Genomic DNA, 27,919 nt, shown 5'->3' with positions numbered 1-27,919 from the left:
GTTCTTCCACATTCTCTCCAATACGTCCTACTGTCTGGCCCTTTGATTCCAGCCCGATGAGAGGGTACGAAGTGCTGTTTCATTGTGGTTTTGATTTATGTTTTCCTGATGATTAATGATGTCGAGCAAAGACTTCTCTAACATTTTAAATTCGGAGCAGTGGAAACGGGCATTGGGGACATTATTTTCTCTATTTTCTGTGTGTTTATATGTTGTCTAAACATGGGTGGCTTACATCTTGCTTTACGGAGTGTTTTTGCACAGCCTACCCTAGAAAATGAGAATGTTGGGGGAGCTGGGGTGTGAGCAGGCCCCTCACACTTGCCCCTGCAGCTCTGCCTGCCCCTCACTCAGGAAGGCCAGCGCCGCTCCTCCCCATGTCCCCAGCCCCTGAGCAGCCATCTTCCTGAGACAGAGGTTCATTCACTCAGTTCCCGGAGCAAGACTTCCCCACAAGTCCACAAGGACATCATCAGCCATAATGATGCTTAGGGAGGGCTTTACAGTGCCCTGGAGCCCTGCCAGCTGCGTCTCTGCCCTGCCCCCCCCGCCCCGGGCCACACAGCTTGCCCAAACCACAGGCATGGAGGGAAGGAAGATCCCTCGGTGGTTGGGTCTTCAGCAATAAGGAGTCAGCACTCTGGTTTTCCACCCTGCTCAATCAGCCCCTGCTTGAGCTTCCAGCAATGCCCCGCACCAGCCCCTCAGAGCCCTGGCCCCACCTGGCCCTGTGTCCAGCCCTCTCCTCCCCTCCTTCTGATAGAGACCCATCTGGAAATGAGTCAGCTGCAGGGGGGCTTGCTGATTCACATGAGGAGCTGCTGTGGTTTCTCATGATCACGTACACCGATAACAATAGTCCTGCCACGTCAGGGGCTGGCCACGGGCCAGGCCTCCCCATGGACCGTCCCGTGGAACCTTGTACAATGTAGAGTGGTCTGAGGAGGGCCTGCTGTTACCACCTCTTCCCAGATGAAGAACTGGACATGAAGCAATGAGGGAAAACCAGGGCATCCCTCTGGGACCTCCCAGGGACGTGGCTGGGACCAGGCTCTCAGGGGCAGAGCCTGGCTCACGCTCAGGGCTGCAGAACCCCAAATTCCTGGTGGTCAACACCCCACTCTACTGCTTCCTATATGTCTGTGTCAAGGCTGGCAAAACACTTTTAAAAAATGTCTTGTTTCTCTTTATTATCTTTATTTATTTGTTCTACCTTCAGCTGGAGAAGATTGACAACACCCATCACCCCCCACCTGAGTGCCTCGGTGGGGACAGAGGACAGAGGCCAGCGTGCACACAGACCTGCCAAGAGCCTGCCCACTGCAGGGCCCTGCTGCTCCATCTTGCTGGGAGGGGGCTTCCGTGGGCCCTGGGCCTCCATCCGTGGATGTGTGGGAGGCAGGGTGAAGGTTGTCCCTTGGCGCTTTTCTGATCATGTGAGGCCAATGTGTTATCTCGGGTGGATGGAGTGAATGCAGTCCAGGCAGGTCCTCTGAGGAGAGCATTGGCCATCACTGCTGCCTTCTCCCGAGTACCCTCATGGGAGGGTGTGGGAGCCGTGGGCCCCTCCTGCGCGCAGCCAGACACCAGCTGTCACCGCCAAGGACAGCCATGCGAAAGCTGCCCCTCGAGCTCGGGCTCCTCCTGACTTGGACTGAAGGGCATCAGAACCTGACGTCTGGGGGAAGTTGGGCCGATCGTGAACACCTGAAGTGTAACGGGCCACTCTCTGTCTGACAGTAAGCCTTGGGCAAGGAGGCAGGACTGCTCCTCAGAGCAGGAGACCCCAGGGATAAGGAGCACATCGATTAATTGGCTCTGCCCTCACCTCTGGGCCACACATTCCTAAGGGGACTCGCAGGAGCCACGATGAATGCTCTCATTCATCCCTGTCTGGGGCCACCAGGCTCTTCCCTGTGGAAAATGTTTCCCTCCACCACCACCCTTGATATCGTGGTCCCTCAAAACTTGTGGCTGTGTTGTCTCATGTCCAGCTGGTGCTGATCAAGCTATCTAGTCTCATTTGAAAGCTCTGGTTGGATTTCCTTTCTTCACAGGTTGGGTCCCAGGCAGACACAAGCCCTGTGCTTTGCCCGACTCACATGTTCACAGCTCAGACAATGGTCTTTGAAAGCCCTTATCTGTCTTCTCCTGCCCTGGGCACCAACTGCCCTCCCTGAACCTGGGCTGAGTCGTTGGGGACAGATAACAGCAGCCAGGCGACTTCTGAGTGACACAGGGGAGTACGTGCCAGGCTCCAGATCCAGGGCACAGGCAGCCAATTGTCCATCTGCATGGAGTATTCTTCTTCCTTCTTTGCTACAACCTGTCCTCACCTGGATGATACCCGCCTGGGGTTAGCTCCCTGCCTCTTCCCTCCACCCCACTCAAGGGTCACCGGCTGGTTCACGGCTTTCCTGCACCTGCTGCTACTTAGCCACTCCTGCTTATGGAAGACGGTTGCCTCTGAGCATGCCTTCTGCTCACGTTCCCCGTGGCTCCTTAGGTGAGCGGGGCCCAAGAGCCTGTCACAGTCAGCTAGGGCCACTGCCACAAAGTGCTGAAGACTCGGGGGCTGAGACAGCGGACACTTGTTTATCACAGTTCTGGAGGCTGGCGGTCCAAGATCAAGGTGTCTGAAGATGCAAAACCCACCCCAGATTCATGAAAAACATTTCCTGCAGTTCGAGGAGTCAAAAAAAGGATCCCTTCTTTGTTTTCTTCATTTTCTGCATTTATTTTTTATAATAATTTTTTATTATGTTATGTTAGTCACCATACAGTACATCCCTGGTTTTTGATGTAAAGTTCCATGATTCATTACTTGCGTATAACACCCAGTGCGCCATGCAATATGTGCCCTCCTTAATCATTTAAAGAGAGAAATAAACAAAATTATGGACTACCTCAGCCTAAACCGAAACTTACAGAAGTCAAAAAAGAAAGAACATTCAGAGAACATTCTAGAAGCAGATTTCCCTCAAGAGCTAATGAAAATCTCGTGCTGGAAGGTCTTTGGATGAACCCCCCAGACGGAGCATCTGCTCTAGCAGAAAGTGGCTTGTGATTTTAAAGCCTAAAATCGAGTTCCACATGCGAAGCCCAGCTTATTTCTGCATCACTACATACACTTCCCATTAGTTCAGGGCAAGTTCTTTAAGACAAAGGAATTACGATTGTAAATATTTTGCAAAAATATGAATTTTTGTAAAAACATCAGGAAGCCCTCAAAAAGAAAGTTAATTCTAATTTATGGAGCAGGGCCTTGGGGTGGTAAACACAGAGATTGACAAAGTCATGGAGGTGAACCCACATGATGACAATCTGGGCCCCATAGACTGGATGGCACCCCAGACCCACTGGAAATGTTGACCTCAAACCTCCTTGTTGAGGACCCATGAAATGATGAGTTGATTTTCTCTAAATCAATGAGCAACTATCCGAATCCTTTTTGATGAAGATATAAACTCCAGGTCATGAAACTAACTTGGGTTCTTGACTGGTCCCCACGGATCACCTTTTAGGGAAGGGGCCTTTGCCCAAAGGCCCAAAGACGCTTACCCACTGGGAAGTGACCAGTAACAAAGTAAATAGAAGATTGTCTTTAAGATCCAGAACCCTTTCCACTCCTGGAAATCAATCCTACACCGAAACCTCATCAATGGAGAGACCAAAATCAGGTGTGTGACATTTATTTAATAGTTTTATTCAGCTCACTTATTCCCAATTGGCAGAGTTTTGATGGGAAATATCTATAGAGGCAGTTCTCAAAGAGTGGTCCCAGACTCCTGGGGGTTCTTGAGTCTCCCGCAGGAGTCTATGAGGTCAGAACTATTTTCGCTATAATACTAAGACATTATTTGCTTTTTTTACTGGGTTGGTCCTTGAACTGATGGTAGAAAAGCAATGGTGGGTACAATTGTTTACACCTTAGCACAAGGTGAATGCACCAAACTGCACTGGACATCGTTGTGTCCTTCGCCAGCACACACTTGCAATGGGGGAAAAAAGACCAGTTTTAATTGGAACACCTTTGATCAAAACAAGGATATGCATCCAGCTTGTTTGCTATATACTGAAGTACGCGATCATCTCCAGGAAAAACCCTTGTGTGACTCGCGGAATTGTGAGCTCTGCTGCGTTTTCATGGAACTCCATTTTTATTTGGAAGAAGAACTAACCAACTGCGGTTATTGAGCGTTGGGTACTTGGCAACATTTTCTCCAAAAGGAATAAAGTGAGTCTGTCACTTCAAGGAAAACAACTGACAGCATTTGTTGCCAAGGGTAAAATTTGAGCTTTCAAGTGAAGATTGGAATTTTGGAAAACTTGCAGTATCTGCCACGCTGAGCTCACTGGCTCCCCAGTACTTAACATACTTTGCTGCTGGAACTGGTGGTGGTATTTACAAAAGTGAATTTTCAATGTTTATAAGGGATTTATCAATTTTTGGAAGATCCACATAGTTCAGTGAACTGGTACTTTTTAAGTGACCAATATTTGATGTTACAAAGTCATGCATGGCCTAAAAGTCCATTCACAACACAAGAGACCAATAGGATGTTTTAATGTAACAGAGAAGGAAAAATTCACTCATACAGTTTCAGATTTCACCTCGCAACTGACCTTTAAGCAATGACCCTTCGCTGAGTTTTGCTGTAGTATCAAAGGAGAGTATCTGTGGTTTTCTAAAAAGACCATTAAAATACTCCTCCCTTTTCTGACTATATCTCTATGTGTGGTCGGATTTAAAATAACTTATCACGACAGATGCAGACAGAGCAGACATGAGAATCCAGCTGTCTTCTGTTAAGCAAGATACTGATGAGATTCATACTTTTTGTTTTAAAAGTTTTCATATTTTTCATTAAAATGTTATATTAGCATGTAATATATATATTGATTTTTATTTTTACCTTTTTAAAGGATTTTATTAGAGAGAGAGTGAGAGAGAGAGAGCATAAGTTGGGGGAGGGAGAGGGAAAAGCAGACAAGCAAACTGCGTGATGAGCATGGAGCCCGACCTGGGGCTCGAGCCCAGAACCCTGGGATCATGACCCGAGCTGAAGGCAGACGCTTACCCGACTGAGCCACCCAGACACCACTGTTTATTGATTTTTAAATAAATAAATATTATTGGGAATACTTATAATAATTTTAATTTCCAATGTAAATATTGGCAGAATCAGCCCAAGTAAACAAAAGCTTTTCAGGGTCTTCAATGCCACCAACCTCTACGACCCTCTCCAAAGGGGATGTATCACCTACTTTGCTATCAGAATTCTTTACAAGATTTTATTTGATTGGACAAGTCCATGATGGACACATTTTCGTGGAGGCATTAAGCTAGACAATTTACATTGGGCGACACCGGAGTTGGCCATTTCTCAGTTGCGGTGGCATTAATGGACTCGGGTCGGAGAGTAGCGATGGAAGTCCTGCGGAGGAGCTGATTTCGAGCGGGACGTGCGATGTCCGTGGGTTGGGATGCTCAGTAAAAAGCCATGGAGCTCCCAGGGGGATGACCCAGAAGTTGCCTCAACAGCACACGTGCCACTGGCTCTTTGGCACCTAAGCATAAGTGAAAAATGAAGGAAGAGTCTGGAAAACAGACTTTTCTTTTGTTCAAACCTCCCCTATTCCGGAGCAGGAAATGAGCTTCTCACATCCTATGGATTGTCATCATTCCTTCAGTGCTTTTGTTAGGCAAAAGCTGAAGATAGTATTTCAGCAACACTGTGCAGGAAAGTAAGATCCCCACAGAGGAGGCTCATTATATCCCTTGCGGAATAAAAGCATTCACAAAAATAAAATTTTATAGGAACATTCTCTGGATACACCTGTTGCAGGTGTACTCCATACTTGACAACTTGGCCTGATCACATTTGGTATTTCTATAAATGTTTTCAGAAATCAACTCCATGAAATTAAAAAGAAAAAAAAACAATTTACGGGTTCTTACATCTTCTATCCATTTTATTTTTATTTTTCAAATGAGGATGCAGAGACAAGGACGCCATGCCTTAGCTCACTCTGTTCCAGCTTCCCGGCTCCTCCGTGTGACCAGTGGGTTGGAACAGATTCCCGCCAAAGTCTGTTGCGGTCCTTGCTCAAGATCACAGAGTTTGGAGAGGAGCAAAGGCCATGTGTTTCTCAGGGACGCCTTCAGGTTCCCCTTCGAGATGCTTGCACAGCACTCAGAGCTTCTGCTTTGGAAGCCACCTGGTCATGGTGGACTTGTCGTGTGTCGGTTAGTTGCACTGGAAGCTCAAGGCTATCGAGCATGGCAGGGTCCTGAGCTCCTGCTCCGTGTGTTAAGCAGGCGAAGCGCTCAGTAAGTGTCCGTGCGCCGCGTCTGCAGGAAAGCCTCGGTCTGTTCACACAGGAGCATGTGCTCTCGGTTCTGCACCGCCGCCGGCGACAGAACACCTAGTCCGTGCTCTCGGCTGTGATCGGCCGTCCACAAGCCGCCAGTTTCATCTTCAGTACAGAAAGATTAACGCAGTGTGTAGCATCTGGTGAAAATGGTTAAATTTTTCACCAAAAGGTGAATGATTACCCAATTAAACACTTCGAGAAGCCAGCAAACTCAGTTAAACTCAAATGCCACGTGCCTGGGGGACGCCCAGGGGAGGCCAAGGTCTCATGCTTGGAGGTGCCCTTGAGACTTTTTACAACCCTTTCATATGCTTGCCTGGTGCCACCGTGAGATTACTGGTCCCAGCCCCGTCCCTCTCAGGAGACCTGGGCTGAGGCTCTGGATGGGATCTCTGCTCGGCCTCTCCCTTACGTGGCATGGCGGACATACCACCCCAGTCACTCGCCTACAAAATGGGATTAATTATAAACCAACCCATGCTTCTGCTGCGAGGAGCCAATGAAACCTCCCGTAAGAGCATTTAGGGGAGGACACCCTCAGGACAGAAATGTTTGCTGTGGCCGCCGCTGCCGGCAGGGCCCTGAGGCCCACAACTCAGCCGTCCAGGAGCAACACCGCTGCTGTGGGCAGAATTAGAAAAGCAGCAACCTCCCCTTCTGGAAGAGCGATTTGCCCCGTTGAACATCTTGTGGCAGTAGCGTGCTTCAAGCTAACCGGCCGAGCGGAGCACTTCACAAAGGGTCGTGGTTAAACATTAAAAGTCTAACCCTCCTGGTACGGAGTGAGCTGGGCGGGAGGAGGGAGCGTTCGTTTTCAAACAGTGCCTTTAAAACTCCCAGCCATAAAATGCAAAGCACTCCTACATGTTTCTTCAACAAAACAATGAAACGTTTTGAAGAGAACACTTTCATGATCTGAAGCCCGTCACAAACACAAATTCATGTAGCCGAAGCTAGGATGTAGTCGGAAGTCCTGCCGGCCTAATCCATTTCCAGTCTCTGGGTGGGGTGAGAGCGCCCAGCGGGAAGAGCATGGGGAACAGGAACAGAACCTGGGCAGTCCTCGGGGCCTCCCACGCACAGCACGTCATGTGGCGGCTGCCCCCGCATCTCAGTTCCTCCTGGAGCACAGCCTTCGGAAGCCAGTGACCCTGGTCATCATGAGTAACCGGGCGCTTTTTCTATTTTTAGGAGCACAAAGTCCCTTGGCCACGGGATGTGCAGGCTTCTCAGGGTGTGTCCTGTCACCAAGACCCCACCCTCTCAAGCCCAGGTTCACACCCAGCCCGGCTGAAGGTTAGCACTCTTGGCTTGAGCCAGCCCCTCCTCTTGGTTCTGAGCCAACGAGAGCCACCCAGAGACTCACACGTGTGGTGAAATGTGCCGGGCACACCCAGGAAGCCACACTTTCTGTGGGGACACGCTCCTTTCCCATTGTCATCCCCCCGCCACCCCGGACTACAAACAACGTTTGTGGAACCGAGTCCAATACAGGCAAAGAAGACTACGTGTCTCAGGCCTGCTTTGACCACTGCTTTGCTACGTGCCAGCTTCGGATGCGTGGTCAAGTTCATTAACTTCCCTGGGCCTAAGTTGTTTGCTGTTTGCTCATTGACAGAGCAAAAGAATTATGTGGCCAGCAGTGGCTCGGGAGGCAGCAGGAGCTCACCTTTACGTGTGGTTGCCGTGTTTACGTACTGAAGGGTCTGTGACGGAGGAAGATGGCCGCCTGTTCTCAAGGTCCAGGAGCCCTGCACACGCCTTGTCAGGGTCCCTTCCCACAGCCTGAGAGCGAATCCTGCTTTTATCAACCCATCTCACGATGATTAGAATGAGGCTCTCAGAAGTTAAGTAGCTTCTCCACCCCAGGCAGCCGGACTCCAGAATTCCCTCTCCATCCTGCACTGATTGCCATTTCTATTATTTATGTTTTATTTTTTAGTCTTAAGAAAACAAACAGAAGTTTGGAAGGGGCCGTGACCAGGCTGGCTCTGAGATCCCAGGGCAGTTTGGGAGTGGAGCCCCCAGCTGCCTCACCACGTCCTGGGTGGTGGGGTGTTTGGGGGTGAGGACAGGGAACAGGGCTGCTATGGAAGGATCCGCCTTCCGGGCTGAAGGATGTATCGGCCCACGGCCCCCCAGGTGTGGGGGGTGCTGGGTGCCGGGGTCAGGAGAGCACCGTGTGGCTCAGAGACCAAGGACCAGTCTCTCCGTGCTGCAATTTCAGAATCAGAAAGTCTCCTGCCTCTGGACCATCTGCTCCCACACACACGCCATGCCCACGTCCTTATTCTGGCGGCAGAAAGACATCAGATCAGGCAACTGAGAACCTGGCTCCAAGTCTGTGCTCGGTGGTGGGTTTCAGGGAGGGAAGAAGATGGTCACTGGGCGGGCAAGGTGCCGGCAGGAGAGCCGACTTCAGAGCGGTGCTTGGTGCCGGCCTGCCCCTTGCAGCATCTGCACGCCCCCAGGGCTTCCAAGAGCACGAGCAGCCCCAGAGGGCACGAGTCTGCTGAGTGGTCTACCTATATATATGGTCACATGCCACTCGCACGAGTACCAGCCATGTGGGACTGGCTGCTGGAGGGCTGCGGAGACCCTGAAGTCTCATATCCAAGGAGACAAGTCTTCCTGCCCTTCTTAATCCACAGGGTATGTTGAGAGGCTCAAATAAAATTATAATGGTGATAGCAAAGCTTACCTGGAGGGTATCCCTGCCTCCCATTGTGCTTGCAAACATCAACTCATTGTGGGGGGGTGGGCACTAATCACTTTGACATTAGTGTAAAGAATTAATTTCCCTAAAATTATCATCATAGACCCTGTGTTCTTAGAAAATTGAAGAGTACAATATTCTCTATGATTTATTTATTTTGCAAATGTGGATGAACGTTGTTGCCCAGCTCATTGTAATAGGACCACATGGGTTAATTAAGGGGTCATATCATGACCACTGAAACGTTCTAATTCCACAGGCTAGTTCAGGCTTTCAAAATGGTGTTTCATGTGGTTCCACTACGACAAATGTAATGCACATTTATGAAGTAATTTTAGAATGGCAAATCACGTCAACGTCTCTGAGTAGTCCGCAAACTTTGTTCTTCCTGAACAGGATTTCTAAGGAATACACGCACACTGTTTCATTACCTCTACCTTCAGACACAGTAAGGGAGAGTCAAGCTCTTCCTCTCCAGAACTGTGAAACGTACCTCCCCGTACCAGATTCCCGTTCTGAATGGTTCCTTAAAGGTCATCTGTGATATCAGGATTGAGATAGTTTGTCCCCTACAGGAACCAAGCTCTGCTCCAACTTTGAGATGAGTAAACGCGGTCTTTATACCTGTAGTGCCCTTTGCACTAACCCAGGGTGTGAGCACCTGCCTACTCAGCCATCATTTGCATGGGTTTGTCACTCGTACCCGTTTCCTCTTCCATTACTTGTCCACATTATCAAAATCTGATAGAAATTTCAAATTTCAAAGAACATAAATGTTTTTAGCTTCAAAGAATTTAGAACTTTTTTCACCATTGAGAACCATATTTTTAATATGTTCAAAGTTTCACAACAAGTTAATTTATTACAGTAACCTTGACTTCGGGGTGGGCGGTTATAGAGGACTGACCTTTCGGAGGATGAGCGCCGTCTGGTGACTAAGTCCCTGTTTTACATGGAGTTTAACAACTGCTCTTGGAACGCCTGTCTTGACTTCTCGTTCTGCCTCGGCAGGTTCCCCGTGTTAGCACACTGCTAATCACGTCATACGTATTCAATGGGCGTTTCTAAATGAAAAATATTAATCCTAAGACAGAGTGTTAAAAAATAGTAGATAAGAAGGTTGTGCATTCCTAATAGCTTCATAAAGGAGATCTTTCTGTCCAAAGAGCTGCTGCTTTGTAAATTACACTTGGAGTGTAAATTACGCTAAATTTCTGCTCCGTTTGACTTTTGTTCAATCAAGCCCAGACGGGTCATTATTTCAGAATCCTGTCAATGTTAAACCTGGCTGACTTATGGGATATTCATGAACAAAAGATCCTCAAAGGGATTTTCTGGAAGAATATCCTATTGGCAAAGTGGGTCTAATCCATTCTGGAGCTTTTCAAAATATTCCTGGTGACCCATTGTGTTCTTTTGACTCTGTGAACCAATTTTACCCACCCGTTCTTAGAGGGCAACCCAACAACTGTGTTCTCCATCTGCCTAGCCCTCACTCAGGGATGGCTGCAAGCCCAGTGCTCTTACCCTCTGGCTGGGCCGAAGTCCACTGATGGCCGATCCACTCCCATCCAGCCAACTATACTATGTCAATGGCAAAGGGTTGGTTCCTAGAACTTCTTGCAACGTTACATTTCCGTTTTGACTAATTCACTGCAATCCTTTTAAGCCAAAAATACATTTAACCTCCCTAGTGTGAAGGCTACAGGGCTATAATTTTTATCTTTCTTAAATCTTCTCCCTTCCTAGTCTCTTCCATACAAAAGCTGCACCTTGGAACCTCAAAAATGGGTTTGAAGGTCATATATCAGCACTTCTACCCACCATTGGGTTTGAATTATGTCAGCAACCAGGGGTCCAGAGGACCAGGGCATTTACTCCAAAGTCTTGCCCACCTTTTGCTTCCAACACCTGGTCCTGGAAAGACGAGTTCTGAATCCCCCAAAACAGCTGGAATAGACATACCTGGTACCTTCTGAGGAGAAGGAGATCCTAGGTGCTAAAGTGCACACCACAAACCTTTATTGTCTTAGAGAGTGAGACGGGGTCGGGAGGGTCCAGAGTCTCGGAATCATTCTACCGCTTTGAACACTGCATGGACTGGAGAGATTGCCCCTCCATCTTCCCCACCCTAGTGGGAAGAACCCTTTGCAAGGTGACATCATTTATGGAGTGTCATGAGATACAAAACTATCACAAAGTGACAGTCAACCAGGGCTGCACTTAACCTTGCTGATTGTCCAGACAAGCGAGCCAGTCACCACTCGGGAGCCGACATACAATAGAATAGACCTAATGACAAAATAACATAACATCAAATTCAGAATAAAATTCCGTCCCTTGGAGCATATTCCATGGGCTTTCTCTGCTCCTGCTTTCGCTGATATCTGGTCTTCTGGTAGAAAACAATGATGACCATGGAGACAATACTTAGAAGAATGACGAGCAGCGCAAGCCAAAACGAGTGACCGTAGCTGTGGGTAGTTCCTCCGTAGGCAGCTGCTGGGTATTGTGGGTACAGCATCTGGGCCAGTTCTTCCGAGAGGTGGTTGGATTGTACGTTCCCCACGAACAGTATCATGGTCACGAAAGTGAAGAAGGCTGGAAAGAAGATTTAGTCTCGTAAATGATACAGTGATACCTTTTTTAATGTCAATTTTATTCTTAAAGGAACCTGTGCTCTGTGGGCACACACAGGGTTTACAGTCTTCTAGGTATTGGAGTGTAAAGCAAGCATAAGACCTGAGCTAGATTCTAGGCATGAACTGCTACAGACTGAGGACAGTGCCCAGCCAAGGGCAAAAATACAGTTCAAGTCCTTTCTGCAGGGTGTGCTGTGCTGCCGGCATGTCGTGGACCCCTCCCGCAGCCAGTGCAGGCAGAAATGTGCGGAATGAACTAGAGAATGAGCAGACACGAGAGTCAAACTTTCTAGAGAGGACTGGATGGATGACAAGGACAGAGGGTCCTTGAAGGACAGAGCTTTGCAAACAGAAGAGGCAGCCTACACGAAGACTCATAGGGAGCAGTGAGCTCGGAACCCCTGGGACCGAGAGACAGGACCTGGCCCATAGGGAGCCTCTCTGAGGGTCCTGAGCACTGACTACAGAGGAAGAGACCACCCGGAGAGTCTCCGACGCTGGCTGGACTTTCACTCTGCTCACAGTGAAGCATAGCGTTTAACCAGGAAGGGTATCCTCGCTACACTCATGAAAAGAGAACTTGTTGTCTTCTCTTCCCCTTTTCTTCTTCACAATGTCCTCCCCTGGAGAGTGTGTCTTGGTAGTGACTTTGGACAGCCACCTTGGCCCAGTTGGAGAACAGAGTTCTGGGGTCAGAGAGAGCCGGGTTCTAAATCTCCAGCCACACGGCCCCAGGGCTTCTCTGGACCTCATTCCTCAACTTCCAAAGGGGATCAGCTTGACCAAGACAAAGGGAAGATTCATGGTTGGTTGGAATGGGGCTGGGCTGGGAGTGGGGAGGCGGCGATGGCCAGAGGGTGAGTGCAGGGTGCTCTACAAGCTGATGGAATGTTCCAAGACTGACGGAGGGGATGGTTGCCCATCTCTGAGAACATTTACCCACAACGGGACAGACGTTCTGGGGTCAACGTGTCCTGGCCATAGCCTCACCCAGAGACTTTTCCCAATCCTCCAAAGGCCCTGACACATGGGCTTTTGTGTGAGGAGAACACTTGGACTGTCCTTGATGACGGACTTTCATGCTCAGCGAGATGGTTTTATTTCTCAATAATTTGGACATACAAGAGCCCCTCCTCTGATGCTCTACGCATCTCACACTCCTTCATTATCCTTCATTATGCTCTTGTGAAATTCTTGTAAAAACTTAGTCACAAAGGGGCAGGGTGAACAAAGGGTTACACGCTTTTCTCTGCGGTGGGAAGGGCTCGGCTTTGATTTGGGTCGGGAGGGCTCGCTGCAGACATGTGCTGACCTGAGCCTCCGCAGGAAGGAGCTGCCTCTCCCTGTCTGCTTCTCTGGCTCTCTGGGACAGGGGATTTATGGAGGGTAAAGAGGGCCCCATGGTACCAGAGGGAGCTCCTGAAGGCTCAGGATGCTGTCTCCAGGCCTGGCCTGTCCCCACCAGGCCATGTGACCTGCCCCATCACCTTCTGCTCTCTGGGGTCCTGGGATGAGGATCAAACAATGTGCAAAGTTCTGCCAGGCCCCAACATTCTCTCAGCCTACGGTTATAGCCCCTGTGGTCAGGGTCGGGCCATGCCAGGCTGCTGTGGGGCGAAGGGCAGGCTGAGGTCAGAGGGCGCAGGAGCCTGGGAGGCTGTGATGCTGCTGTGTTTTCCTCCAAAACAGAATCTGGTCCTGTTCCTTCCGAACCACGCTAGGAAGCCCGCGTCCTCTTCCCTGCAGCCAAGGGGCATTTGTACAAATCCAGCCTCATGAGGGATTTGCAGCACTTCCCTCTGGTTCGAGAGCCCCTGAGCCAGCCTGACCAACGGGACCAAGTCTCCAGCCAAGATGACCCAAAGCAAGGATATGTCAATGGCATCTTTGTGCATAAAAGCCTTCTGCAGGCCGAGCCTCACCTAAACAGTTTCCACTACGTTCTGCATACTCAGAGCTCATGTGAAGAAAATCGGGAGCCCCCAGAGGCAAACTCAGGACAAACATCTGGCTTCTCAGAGCACTGGGATCAAGAGGCCAGGAGGGGCGTTCAGAGGAGGCCAGACGTGAAGACCGATGCCACAAAAATCTCCCTGTGACCCCTGCCAGAATGCAGACCTCCTCTGCACACATCGATGTCTCGGATTGTGTCTCTGCCCACCTGACAGCCCCTTCTGTGTGTTAGAACTTGCCCCAAGCTGGGAAAGGAACGCCGCACGAGCTCGCCCGCTGTCAGACAATTCTTTGTTGCTAGAAGTAGGCGGAGATTGAGGGGAAGGCCACCGGCCCCGTGTTTTTCATGTTTTCCTCCACAGACATGCATCGGCCTCTGCCATGTGCCAAGTCAGCTTATCTTTGACTGTGGAGACAGAGAACTGGAAACTCCGGCCTTGCAGAAGCAGGGTTTATGAAGCAACGAGCTTTGTGCCCCACCAGCCATAGTGTGGCGACGTGGTCCCGTTTTGTGTCTGAGGCCCCACATCCAAACCTCCTTTGGTACTGGCACCTGCTTCTCCTCTTGGAACTGCCCCCAGCCCCAGCTCCAAGGGGTCAGGTGTCCCAGGCATTGGGTGGGTCAGCCGGTGAGGTCAACCCCATTGGTGGCCATGGGGATTGCTCCAGGGGTGGGGAAGGACAATTCCAGGGAGAGTCAGATTTGGGGGAAAAGAAGTCTTTCTCCTGGGGTTGCTGGCAGTTATCCTGCCCTAAGGGGGCCCACCCACTGCTTACTGCCAGAGAGAGCACTGGGAAAATCAAGACACAAGCACAGAAGGGAATCAGAGTTCTGACAGTGTGGGCTGAGATCCTGAATCCAGCCGTGCCTGAAGCCACCGCTTTCTTTAGCTGCTTAATTATATGAGCAAAAAATTTATATAATCCATTTTTTTACCCTGGCAAAGAGTGCCGAGGAGTCTTGCCTTTGGTTTGACTGAGGTGAGCTATAATCCTAGAAATAGCCTGGGGAGAGGAAGACTGGCCTTCGGGAGAGGACGTTTGAGTTTGTAACCAAGTCCCTCAGCCGGATCCTGGTGCGTCTGTGAGACCGGAGCATTCCACAGCACTGTTGTGGCTGGCCCACAGAGGGTGCCCAGTAAATGGGTGTGTGTGTGTGTGTGTTTGTTTTTACCACCAGGTAATAAAACCACAGGAAGAAAGGACAAGTCATGTGTGGATGTGGCTAAAGCAGCCCGACCCCAAATCCTCAGAGCCGCGGAGCGAGCATGCAGTGTAGCCAGACCTGCAGTCCCAGGTCCCACCGCTGGCCCAGCTGAATGATTATGAATTGCACTCTTAAAAGCATTCCCTCTTGAGCAGTGAGTCACATGGACTTCCCTTGATCAGTGCTGCCTGGGGCTGGCTCATGCACCTCTTCAACTGTTGGCTTGAAGAAGGCCACGGAGTTACAGTCAGGGCGCCCCTCCCCCGAGAGCCGGATGTCCCTCTTCTCCAGCACAGCACTACGGATGGCTGCAGTGCAGAAACCCGCGCATCCCTTCCCACCACCGGCAAGGGGCTCGTGCAAGGATGGCCTCACACGGAGGGACAAGAGGAAGCTGCCCAGAGTCCTCTTCAAGGCTTCCTGGTACCTTATTATCCAGACCACCTTTCGAGTACTTGAAAGTTCCTGGCTTCTGTTAAAATGCACCACCTGGCAGGAAGCCAGCTCCAGAGTCATCCTGTAGGTAGGACAGGCTTCTTCAGGTCCTTTCTCAAGATCAGGTTCTCACGGTGGAGAGGGGGAGAGAGCGGAAGAAATCTGGCCTCCTGGTGAGAGCCGAGGCAGCCACTTGACCATGCCTCTGGGCACTCACGGTGGCTACTGAGCCTCGAGAAACCCCAGTGAGAACCACGCATCGTGGGACCGAAGCTGGGATCTGCTTCCCATCTCTGCTGCACCCCACCCAACCCTGACCAATACACAAAGTAACCTCGCCACACCACGCAGAATCACCCGGGGCTCACAGGTCACCCACAAGAAGGGTGTTGGCCCCAGAGTCTCTAAATGACCTTCTTTCTGGTCCTCGGTGCACAGTCATAGAGATGTGTCATGTTTGGATTTTAGCCCACACTGTTATTCGGAGGTGAGGAGAGTAAATGTGTGCATGTGTGTGTATGTGTGTGTGTACGTGTGTATATGTGAATGTGTGTATGAGTATATGTGTGTGCATGTGTGTATGTGTATATGCATGTGCATATGTGTTCGTGTATGTGCGTGCGTGTATGTGTGTGTACGTGTGTCCATGTGTGAATGTGTATGTGCGTGCATGTGTGTATGTGTGTGAATGTGTGTATATGTATATGCATGTGCATATGTGTTTGTGTATGTGTGTATGCATGTGCATGTACGTGTGTGCATGTGTGAATGTGTATGTGTGTCCATGTATGTGTGTGAATGTGTGTTTGTGTGTGCATGTGTGTGTGCATGTGTGTGAACGTGTTCATGTTTGTGTGTGTACATGTGTGATTGCTTATGTGTGTGCATGTGTTTGTGTGTGTGCACGTGCGTGTATGTGTGTGCATGTTTGTGTGTACGTGTGTGCACGTGTGTGCATGTGTGTTTGTGTATGTGTGTGTGTGTGCGTGTGTGTGTATACGTGTGTGTGTGTGTACTTCCTATACGGAACCTAATCTGGAGCTCAGCACATAGCAGGAGTTTTTTGTCAACCGTGAATGTTTTGTCGATGTAGGAGCATTGTCTTCAGCCCCTTACTTTTGATTCTCAACAGCAAAGAGTGGTGTATGTTATATATTTTAACACCTAACACCCTGTCCACATGTCACTCCTTGCCTCTCCACCAGGGCATTTATTTTATTTTATTTTTTTAAAGATTTTTTTTTTTTTTTATTCGACAGAGACAGCCAGCGAGAGAGGGAACACAAGCAGGGGGAGTGGGAGAGGAAGAAGCAGGCTCATAGCGGAGGAGCCTGATGTGGGGCTCGATCCCACAACGCCGGGATCACGCCCTGAGCCAAAGGCAGACGCTCAACCGCTGTGCCACCCAGGCGCCCCTCCACCAGGGCATTTAAAACACTTTTATTTCCAAGGAGCTTAATAAATGCTGTAGGTTTACAAACATAAACCCCGGGCCCCAGCACACAACTTGGCACATACCAGGTCTGCTTAAATTCCATGGCTCCCCGGGATCGTGTGTGTGCATGCGTGGGGCCGAGCCGCAGAGGGACAGAGACACAGAGGCCGTGCTCGTCAGCAGAGCGCCCGGTGTTCCCGGGGATACTCACCAGCAAATCCGCTCCAGGTGTACACGCCCACTGGCCCCAAGAACGTCTGGTAGGGGTTGCTGACGCTGTTGTAAAAGGTGAGCCCAGAACTGATCAGCGAGGTGCACAGGCTGAGGACCAGGGACAGGATAACCACCAAATGCAGCGTCTTCTGGGAAGAATTGTTCAGTTTCTCTAAAACTAAAGCAGTATGTGGTAAGCACGTAGCACAAAAAGCAAACACCAGTCCCAGACCCGAGGGCTACACCAGCACCCCTGGCAGTCCTTTGCACCCTCCCTTCTCGGGCGCTGGGGGAGCGAATAGCAGGCGGCACCTCTCAGGTGCGCGAACCGGAAGGGGCGGGGCCTCGGGGTCCTCTTTCCCTCCGGCATCCTTGAATGTGTGTAACCGCAGGACTTCGGATAACTGGCTATCCACCCCAATTTTAATTTCCCCGAGAAAAAGGGATGCCCTCCTTGATAAGGAGCGGCAGGGCGGGACACGTGACCCCAGCGCATCCTGGCCTCAGGTGCCTGCTGGTGGGCATCAACACGCTTCCTCAGGGACGGTGTTCCCTTGCTCGGAGCACTCCTGTGCTTCCCCTTGGGGACACTTACTCAAAACCTGTGACCCAGAGGATCCGGGACACCCCGAGATTTCGGAGGTGAGCCCATTACACAGAAGGCCAGGAGGGGAGGGGCTGATGGAGGTGACCAGGTAACTGGGAACCAAAGATGGCCTTGGGGACAGGCAGGTGACTGCTGTGTGTACAAATGGGGTGTCGGCCACACTTCCTGACGTCACTTCCCCGGAGCCAGAGAGGACCCAGGACCCATGTGGCTCAAACGCAGAAGCTGACCCGTGGGTAAACCATCAGAACTCTCCCCAAGCTCAGTTCCTCTGAGCTCCAACAGCATTTTATAAAATGTGCACATTTCTTAAGTGCAAAGGAGCTCCAGACATGGATATGCACTCGTGCCAAACGAAACACAGATGTCCTGGCGGTTAGCTGTGAGCGCCTGCTTTTGCCATCCTCCTGTTTCTAACCGCAACCAGCCACCGTCCCTATGCATGTTTCCCCTGCTCGATCCTTTGTTTACAACACAGACTGACCAGACACCAGAGGCATGCTGTCCCCACACTTACCGGTAACCCCACCCATGCATTTATAAAACATGTCCAAAGGCTGCCGGGTGTCTTAGGGCCTTAGGTGATTGCCACCACATTAACTAACGTGTTTACCACGATGTTCTGCGAAAGCCACAATGATACACAGAAAGGAATCTGGGGAAAAGATTTCAGAGTTCATCGTAAGATACCAACGAAGTCACTGGGAATTGTGAGATAGGAGAACTGTGATGGGCAGGGGAGGTCCGGTAAGAGAAAATAAAAGCCTTCTTCTTTCCATTCCTGTTTCCCAGGCACCTGGGAGAGAGCGGGGAGCCACTCCCAGCCTCGCCACAGAGCAGCTGTAAGGAACAGAAACCAGAAAGGACAGGAAAGATCCCTTGTTCCAGGGCTTGGGAGCTCCTTATCTCTCTCTCTCTGAACCAGAGAGCTCCAAGAAACAGGGTCCCTGGGAACAGGAGGGGGTGCGCCCTGGGGAAGGAGCCCTGGGGAAGGAGCCACCAAGCCTGCTCCTGACATGTGTCTTGGTGACAAGGGGCTCTGTCTTTGTAAGGTCTTTTCATGCCATGTCGCTTTCATCATTTAAAAGCTCTTCACTGGTGTCGTATGGAACTGATGAGTCACTGAGCTCTACTCCGGAAGCCAACATTGCTCTGTATGTTAACTAACTGAAATTTAAATTAAAACACACACACACATGAATGAATGAATGAATGAATGAATGAATGAATGAATGAATGAAAGCTCTTCATTGTGTTGGGCCCACACATGCGTCTCTCTGCCTTTTGCCCGAAGTCCTACTGCTTCCTCTGGAGCAACGCAGAGTCTACTTGCTCCTCTCAGTCTGGCAGCCTCTCTCGTCATTGAAGAGAGACATAAACCCCAATGTGATCGACAGCCCACATCTCCAGAATGTTCTTCGTAAGGCATGATTCCAAAACTCCTGCCCGCCTGCTCCCTGCTCTGCACACACTTGACTCTGACTTCAAGCCCCAAAACACGCTGGCCAGAGCGGCACAGCTCTCCCCGATCAGAGGGGGTACGACCTGTACCAGATCTCTCCTCTCTCCAGTTCTGAGCACCTAGATTGTTAATTCTGATTTTTATTATTTTTTTTACATCAGCAACACTCTGGGAGGGAGACAGATTTCCTGTCCCTGGACAGTGGACAGCGAGAGGCTGCAGAAACCATACTGGTGGGAAGAGGAGCAGAGATGGAGACCAGCAGCCGGCCCATGCAGGCGTGGCCACGCATCCCTGGGAACCCCCTCGGAGAACACAGAGGCCAGAAGAGGGAAGCTATCAGCCCAGCAACAAGGACCCGATGATGTCACCACCTGTGACTTGAGAACATTTTGCTCCTCAGTGAGAGGCAGGCCTGGGAGCAAAGTTCAGCTCACATGGACCCAGAAGTGACTGGACTGTTTCAAAGCTTCTGCTAATGACCCACAGGCTGGGCCAGGTCCTCAGCACAGCCCCCTGTGGGACGCATCCCAAGGGAGAACTCTAATGACAGAGTTAAACTATAAATGTCCTGCCTGCCACCACCTATGGCCTGGGTGAGGATGGCTGAAGTCCGATGGGCCACCTGCCCTGTGGGGAGCTGCGTGGGCTGTGCTGTTAGGAAGGCCCTGAGCTCAGGCTGAGACGCTTGCTCCCTAGCTTGCCATGGAGAGGCCAGGGTCGGGGACTCTCCGAGCTCTAACGTAGCATGCATCTGTCCTGAAACGAGTGGGTAATGACAGCAGAGTAGGACTAGAGAAAAACGGGAAGTAGGACACACCTGTTCGGAGGTGCAGGGTCAAATGCTACGGAGTTTCCAACTGTCGCCATGAGGAAGAATTGCTTCCCATGCCACTCACCCTGCGCCTCCCAGGCCACCAAGGAGGAAGCCTGAAACTAACCAGAAATTTGCTGGGGACCAAATAAACTCTGTGTTTAGCCAGTAAGAAATAATTTGGATACTTAACTAGAAAATAGACATTTCTGTGTGGGGAGAATGTCATCTCCGGTGTGCCCTGGCGAATATTTCTGCTTTATACACTTATTAAAAGCTGCACATGGATGTTTATTTGCAAATGGGGAACATTCTACTTTTTCAGAGTAAACTAGAAAGTGACAATTAGGTTAGGCTTTGTTTTTGACAGTTGGTAAGATCTAACAGACACGATTTTTCAAAAGGGCGTCAATGTAGAGCCTCCTGACTCATACTCTTCTTTGTATTAACGGAACGGTTTATCGGAATTTTAACTGCCATATTTAAAATTCTATTTCAGCTTCTGAATTTCCTGCCACACAGGTAGGACAGCTGTGTCTCTCAGCCCCCTCCCAGCTCGGAACTCAGACAATGAAAGCTGGAAATTCAGGGAAAGTTAGCAAGAATGAAATAGAATACCCCCCCCCCCCCACCCCGAGCATCTGACAGCTGCTCTCTGCCTACAAAATTAGCAAATACATTCCGTTCTCTCCTCTTCCTTTTCAGGGCCAAGCGTTGGAATCAGGAAAACCACCTCACAATCGGAACTAATTGCCCGGATTCTGGCAACCTCAGGAAGGAGGCCGTGGCTCCCACAGCTGGGAGGCAGAAAATGTGCTGGGGGCGGTGGGCAGTGTACAGAAATGGGTCATCCGGATGTCGGGCTTTCTGCGCATGGGGATTTAACCCTTCCGGAGCCACTCGCCATACGTCTTCCTAGCTCTGGTTTTCCATCAGTCCTCAGAACTTGAGGGAGAACCAGTGGCTTTGTGGGTGGGTGGGAACTGCCCCCACCCACTCCTCAAGCACCTGGTCATCAGGGAACCTGACCTAGTGGACCCCTCAACCCGTGGACCTCAGTGTGCCCCTGATAAGTTGGGCCTTTGAGGTCTTCCAAGAAGTCCCAGCTGGCATGCCCAGCCTCTGGGAAATGTATCTGGGTTCTCTCACGGAGAAGGAGGGGGAGTGCCTTTTCTGCCCTGTTAAACTCCATCACCCGGCACGGTCATGTCTCTGGGGACAAATAATAAGTGGCTCCTTCTCGGAAAAGTATAGATGTGGGGGGGGGGGAGGTTGGTAAGCAGGAGTACTAAGGAAGAAATAAGCCTCATTGGTTTGTCTCCTTGCAATTAATTCGTTTTTGCAGCAGATTTACTGTTCTAATTATTTTTTAGCTTGGGCCAATGGTGCAATTTTGTGTCCCCTGAGAACAAATGGGGTAGGCGGAGAAAAGAGACTGGTGGGTGGGGTGGGCGGGGAGATTGGGTGAAACTCCCCCTTGCTGTCATAGCGACCTGCACTGCCAGATTTAACTGACGGGGCCTTTCTCTAGCTAGAAGCTATGGTGAGCTCACCAAGCCCAGGAGCCATGTGCAGTGACTCGCAGTGTCCCAGGCCCTCCCTCACCGAGCAGCTGCTCAGGGAAGTGTTTTGGACTGAAATTCAATATCCAGAACATCTGGAGTCGCAAAAACAAAGTGCTTACTGGTGGACACAGGGGCTGTAACTTTTCATCTGGATATTGGACAAACTGAGATGCCACCGATGAAGCTGGTAGATCTCCAGGTCGGCCTGAGCTGGCCACATAATCTAGTCACATATTAGAGAGTTTCCTTGCCGGGTTTAATGGATTATTTTCCCCACCAGTTGACCTATTGGTGGCTGGATTCTTTTGGCGTGTTGAAATCAGCCATTGTCACTTCATACTGTGCTGTTATCTCAAAATCTACAGCCCAAATTGGCACAATGTGATAAGTCCTGTGCAGAAATATAGCAGAGCTTTGCAATATTAACTCCTCTTTGGAGATTTTCAGTGTGACCTCATCCTGGGCAAGACGTTGATAATGTTAACATCTTCAATGGAAAAGTTGACGCATCACTGCTGGGGAAGAAAGTGGCATTTATACAGATTTTATTTTGCTGCCAATGATTGGTTTCTGATTTGAGATGAGCCCCATGTGGTCCCGAGAAACCCGCAGGGCGGCAGTCATGCCTCAGTCTCCAGTTCTGCTCTCCAGGGAAAACACCCATGGGTCTGCAGCCGCGGACCCCGTGATATACGTTCTAGTTATATGACGTTTCCCTATCTTAGAGAACTGTTGACAAATGCTCCCAGTCCAGTGATTGCTAGAACCCTCCACAGTGAACACCCCCTAGGCACCGGGGAGCCCTCAGCAGACATCAGCCAGAGCAAGCTGTGGTGTACCCTCTCTGATTGGGGGCGGCTTATCTTCTACAGGACCTGGACGCTGGCCAGTGACTTTAGAATGTTGACCATGGCTCTGCAGCTACAAAGAATGAAAGTAGAGAGCCAGGCAAAGCAAATGCAAACAGTGTGCCTCGTCCACGCTGCCATCTGGCTCCACAGCGCCCACTTGGCCCTGTGCCCTCAGGGGTGTTCTCGACAGTGCCTCTCCCACGATCTCCACAGCGTCCCTCACCCTCCCTCACACCGGGCTCTAGAGCCAGGCTCCGACCTCCCCTGGCCTCCCCGAGCTTTCCTGATAGAGGTAATCAGGCTCTCACTGAAGCCATGTAGCTCAGACGGGAACCAACTGGTTCCAAACAGACCGCATGAAAATCAAAAAATTCACCGGCTGTTATCTCATATTTAAAAATTTTTCAGTGTGTCTGGAAACTCCGGAACTAGTACACATTCTGGTTCCAAAAATGCTATTCACATACTGAATGTGTGACCGCATGTTTGAAAGTCTCAGTTTCTGGTTGCTGCAAAGGGAATATTCTTCGCTTTTCCGAGAAGCGGAGGCCGGTCCTGGAGGAGGGGTGTAACGGTACCGGACCACTGGAGGAGATGTTGCTTTTGCTAATGCCGAAGAGACAATTTCATGACTTGGAGATACAACTACGTTGCTCAGGATTTAAGGCTCAAACTCACACCAAATACTACATTTGTATGAGGTAGGTAATGACGCACGTTTGTAAGTCAGCGGTAATGACTGAGTCACGCTGGTAATGCCTGTTTACCTGCACGCAACACCACTCAATGCAAAGTCCATCCCAGGCGCTAAATAAATTTACAAATGTTGCTTTTAGGGGCACCTGGGTGGCTCAGTCAGTGAAGCATCTGCCTTCTTCTCAGCTCATGATCCTGGGGTCCTGGGATCGAGCCCTGCGTTGGGCTCCCTGCTCTGTGGGGAATCTGCTTCTCCCTCTGCCCTGTACCCTGCTCATACTGTCTCTCTCTCACTCTCTTTCTCCAAATAAATAAATATATATATATATATAAAATCTTTAAAAAAATCTGCAGTCAATACAACTAAAAATACTGTTCTTACTATCTGTCTATGCTGGATACCATATTCCTTTTTTTTTTTTTTTAGATTTTATTTATTTATTTGACAGAGAGAGACAGCCAGCGAGAGAGGGAACACAAGCAGGGGGAGTGGGAGAGGAAGAAGCAGGCTCCCAGCAGAGAAGCCTGTTGTGGGGCTCGATCCCAGAACACCAGGATCACGCCCTGAGCCGAAGGCAGACGCTTAACGACTGCGCCACCCAGGCGCCCCTGGATACCATATTCCTGCTAGATATACTTACTTAATTATTTACTTGCCAGTAAACTTGGTAATGCTGCTTCAACAGAGCCTCTGCCAGAATTATTTAGACTGTGCTGCTAACAGACACAACCAGAACCGAGGAAGCCAAAATAATAATGTGGGTGAAATATATGTTCATATCTACAAGCCATCTCACAGCTTTTACAAGGGAATCATTTTTGAGCAGTTACTTGGCCCCAGTAGAGGCTGACATGAGTCTTACCCAGTTAATGCAATCTCCCTGTACCCATTCAAATTAATTTCTCATTTACCTCCAAAGTCTTTCTCCGATTCCTCAAGTCCATGACTGAATTCTTGATGACTCTTACCACGGAAGAGTCCATAGACGATGACGAGACTACCATTGGAAGAAGCGTCACTGATGGCAATTCTGCTGCTGACCCATTCTTGGGTCGCAAGCATGGAGCAGACTACGATGAACGCCCCAAAGCTCGTGAAAAAGCTCGATAAGAACATCAGGGTTTTCCTCGTCGTCGGCATCTTCTCGGGAAGGTCAGGGTCCCACGGTCAACAAAGAAAGCAACGATTTTTTGTACTATGTGGGGACCTTATCATTCGGAGCCCAGTATTTAGAAATGGAGTCTGAATGAACGCTTCTTATAAAATATAACAGCTTGCTCTTCAAGGGACAAAATGCCCCAAGGAACACTGGACTATGAATGTGGTCATAAAGATTTATAGCGGCTGAACTTTGGTCTGGAGTTAGGGGTTGCCATGGTGACAAGCAACCAGCGGAAACAAGGGGCAGGCAGGTATTCCCAAGGACTTCCTCGAGCACACAATTAATTTATAACTCTTTGTCATGTGCCCTCGGAGCACGCTCAGCCTACCATGTCAGGACTAGAATCCCTAAAACACGAGGGCCCGTCCTCCCACGATGTTGCGGACGCCGGCAGCCAACAGCATAGGCTGGCTTTACCGTTAAGGACGCGACCCTAACAATGGGTCAAAAAGGAACGCTGAGAAGATTCAGCCTTTGCTAAAGACGCTGTGAAATGAAAAGAGCAAAGTTGACAACCTCCTTACTTTTAGACTTCATTAGAGGGGTGCACCTTTCAAGTTTCCTCCTCCAAACTAGATGATAGTTGCACATTATTTAACTTATGACTTGAGAGGGTATCTAAGGACATCTTTATGTGTCCTCAGTGCTCTGATGGGAATGGTTCTGAGCATTCTCCTGTTAGGTCTTCATGCTGCCTCTCCTTCTTCCCTGTTGAGTGGCTAATGGTTTACAAATGATCCTTTCTGTCTCTCAGAGGCACTCCTCCGTTTGGCAAGCACATCGCTTCTCAAGATAGTAAATAGATGTTCACAACATGTTTGCTCTCCTCTTTTTATTGTATTCTTTGATTATAAAGTAACAGCATAAATGCACATTTGTGTCCCGTACTTTTCTTGAATAGCACCTAACGTATGCGTGGTGGAATGAGTGGGTCTTCTGTCTTTCCCCTTAGAGGAACTGGACTATGGGCCTCAGGAGGTGAGCCATGTTTGTTTTGCTGACCACTAGACTCCAGGGTCTGTCAAAGAGCAGACACTCAGCAAATATTTGTTAAATAAATTATTGGAGACATACGAACAAATACTCCACTGTTGTGGACATGTATGCTGTTTTTATTTTTAATTTGTGATTGAAAAAAGCCATGCAAACATGCATGAACGTACTTCTACCTAACCCTTGTCCATATCTCTGGGTATTTCCTGGCTTGGATTTCTGGAAGTGAGTCAAAGCACGCGAACTTTTACTGAAGCTGTTGCTACGCTTTGTTCAGCTGCTTCTTAGAAAAATTCATACGGATCTGACCACCCACCTTTACGCAGGTGAATGGGCATGCTTTATTCTGTCTTCACAACATTGTATATTATTGGGAGAACTGATTTTTTTCCAATTAAGTCTTTATTCTGACTGTATTTTTAAGTAGTTATTTCAGTAGTTTCAGTACTTATTTCCTTTGAGCCATTTTCTTTTTCTTTTCTTTTTTTTTTTAAGATTTTATTTATTTATTTGTCAGAGAGAGAGAAAGCACAAGCAGGGGGAGCAGCAGGCAGAGGGAGAAACAGGCTCCCTGCTGAGCAAGGATCCCGATGTGGGACTCAATCCCAGGACCCTGGGATCATGACCGGAGCCGAAGGCTGGTGCTTAACCGACTGAGCCGCCCAGGCATCCTTAAGCCCATTTTCCAGAGTGAAATAATTTTGTATTGTGATACATGGATTATATAGGCTCATTACAAAAAATATATCACATAGAACTAACAAAAATAAAGACGAAAGCAAATATAATTAAAAATTCACTCTGGAAGAAGTAATTCTGTTCATACTTGGGCAGAGACTTTATCCCCACATCTTTATGTCTACACCTACATTCATATTAAAATCAAGTTCTACTTTATGCTCAACTCTAAAATGCGCTATTACGAATCTCAACAATTTGTCATGGGACAATTCACCAATCGATCCGTTTTGCCCTTGTGACATGTAATCATAATTTACTTACACATATCTATTTTGGGGGGGGGACATTTTAGTTGTTTCCACTTTTTCGCTGCTGTACCCGTGGTGTGATGATGCCTCTTCTATGTTCCATTTTGTTAGCCTTTCCAGGTGTTCCTTTGTGATGGATTCTTACACACAGAACTGTTGAGTCAACAAGCGCGTGCAGACCGGAAGAAAGTTTGGACCACTTGAAGCATCTGCCAACAGCACTTCGTACAGAGAGCTCATTTTCCCACAACCCCATCACCACACACTATTACTAACCCTTTTCATCTTTCTCAAGCTGGGAGACGAAAAATAGGTTGTTGGTATTATTTCTAAAAAAGGAGCGTTGAGGGTTAACTTACATTTGTATTTTGATCGTCTGTTGGTATTTTCGTTTGCATAAGTTTCTGTTGACAGTGTTGGTTCTTTTATTAGATAGAGATGTTCTTTTATACATGATTGTACAGTAAGTGTGGTAACCTGTATCAACTCCACATGATATATATACATATATATATGAGTGTATATATTGATTCTATGGTTTGTATTTCACATATTGGTAGGGTTTTTGTTTTTTTACATCTTTGTGGATGCTTTGCTGCTTAAAGTTAAAAAGGTCTATGTAGTCGATCAAATATTTCAGTCTCATATGTTGTGCTTAAAGTCATAAGGCTGTCTACACACCCAAACCAGCTCAAGCTTGCTTAAAAATGGAAAAGTGACCTACTCCAGAAAGGTATACGGTTATCTCACAGTCCCTGAGGGGAGGATGAAAATGAGGACTCTGGGTGTCACCTGAATTAGCAATTTCCATTTTCTCTGCTCCTTTCTACAGAGATTCCATCTTTCTGGGTTTGTTTTTTTGAACATTAAAAGTCATTTCTGTCTGTATTGAATTTCTGTAGTTACATTTATTTTGCTTTTGTCTTTCTAAATTTTTTGAAATAAATATTTTATTTCCTTAATTATTTTGTTGTTGGATTCACAATGAAAGTATTTAAAACTGAATTTTCCTCTCAATATAGGACTTTGGCCAAGTCCAGAAGGTTTTACGTAGAATCTTTCATCAACTGACATATAACATCTTGATATTGTAATTTTTTTCTTCCTTATTGAAGAATAAGTTTGTGAAATAATTGTATGATAGTATCGTTTCTATTTTTTGTTATTTATTTTTACTTTCTGTAATTTTGATAAGAGAATGTAGTCTCACAATACTTACTCTCTGATTTTATTGATATTTTCTGTGCAAGTCACTTTATAAGCCACTTCTGCAAAGGTTTGTAACATTTCATGTCATTTGATGCTATTCCATTTTATGGATTTATCCTTGTTCATTTAACGATGTTCTATTTTGGACATTTGGAGTATTGTTATTTTTTTGCCCATATAAACTTGTCTGATTACAGATTGCTAATTATAGCCTCAGGATAAATTCCTGGAGAAGAACTGCTGGTTCAGATAGACATTTTTGGATTTTTTTATACCAAACACAAATTGGCCTTCAGATTGGTCTCCTGTTCATAATCCCACCAGCAATGTATGCAAAAACTCTCTTTTCTATAGTACTAGAAAAGGCTGGTTATTGAGTTTTTAAATTTGGGTCGCTCTTATAGGTAATATTGCATTACCTATACATTTTATCTATGCAACAATTCTGTGATCTACTTTTCTTGATCACTACGGTTTTGCCTTTTCTAGAATTTCATAGAAATTATGTATTATGGTATGTAGTCTTTCGTATTTGGGTTGCTTTGAGATTCTTCTGAATACCCCCAAACTTATTAATCCATTCAGCCTTTG

At 48.4% G+C, this 27,919-nt stretch overlaps 1 protein-coding gene across 1 annotated transcript; it reads right to left on the bottom strand.

Moving 5' to 3' along the window:
- Positions 1–9,164: 9,164 nt before the first annotated feature.
- Positions 9,165–24,276, bottom strand: CLRN3 (clarin 3). Its single transcript, XM_026494393.4, has 3 exons — positions 23,887–24,276; positions 16,978–17,157; positions 9,165–11,695 (listed from the first exon to the last, which is right to left on the bottom strand). The coding sequence occupies exons 1-3, from the start codon at positions 24,113–24,115 to the stop codon at positions 11,415–11,417; spliced, it is 690 nt and encodes a 229-aa protein (XP_026350178.2). The 5' UTR covers positions 24,116–24,276; the 3' UTR covers positions 9,165–11,414.
- Between the last annotated feature and the right edge of the window lie 3,643 nt (positions 24,277–27,919).

Source organism: Ursus arctos, unplaced genomic scaffold (genome assembly GCF_023065955.2).
Source record: "Ursus arctos isolate Adak ecotype North America unplaced genomic scaffold, UrsArc2.0 scaffold_7, whole genome shotgun sequence".
Classification (NCBI taxonomy): Eukaryota; Metazoa; Chordata; class Mammalia; order Carnivora; family Ursidae; genus Ursus; species Ursus arctos.
Note: the sequence above shows the minus strand (reverse complement) of the source record. Positions and strands in the feature narration are given on the sequence as shown.

What these genes read in the sequence shown, in the direction of transcription:
- CLRN3 (XM_026494393.4), bottom strand. Translation starts at nt 24,115, where the DNA reads ATGCCGACGACGAGGAAAACCCTGATGTTCTTATCGAGCTTTTTCACG. An exon ending in ATCGGAGAAAGACTTTGGAG is followed by an intron (nt 17,158 to 23,886) that starts GTAAATGAGAAA and finishes ATACTGCTTTAG; the next exon opens with TTTTAGAGAAACTGAACAAT. An exon ending in CACCTGGAGCGGATTTGCTG is followed by an intron (nt 11,696 to 16,977) that starts GTGAGTATCCCC and finishes TCTTCTTTCCAG; the next exon opens with CCTTCTTCACTTTCGTGACC.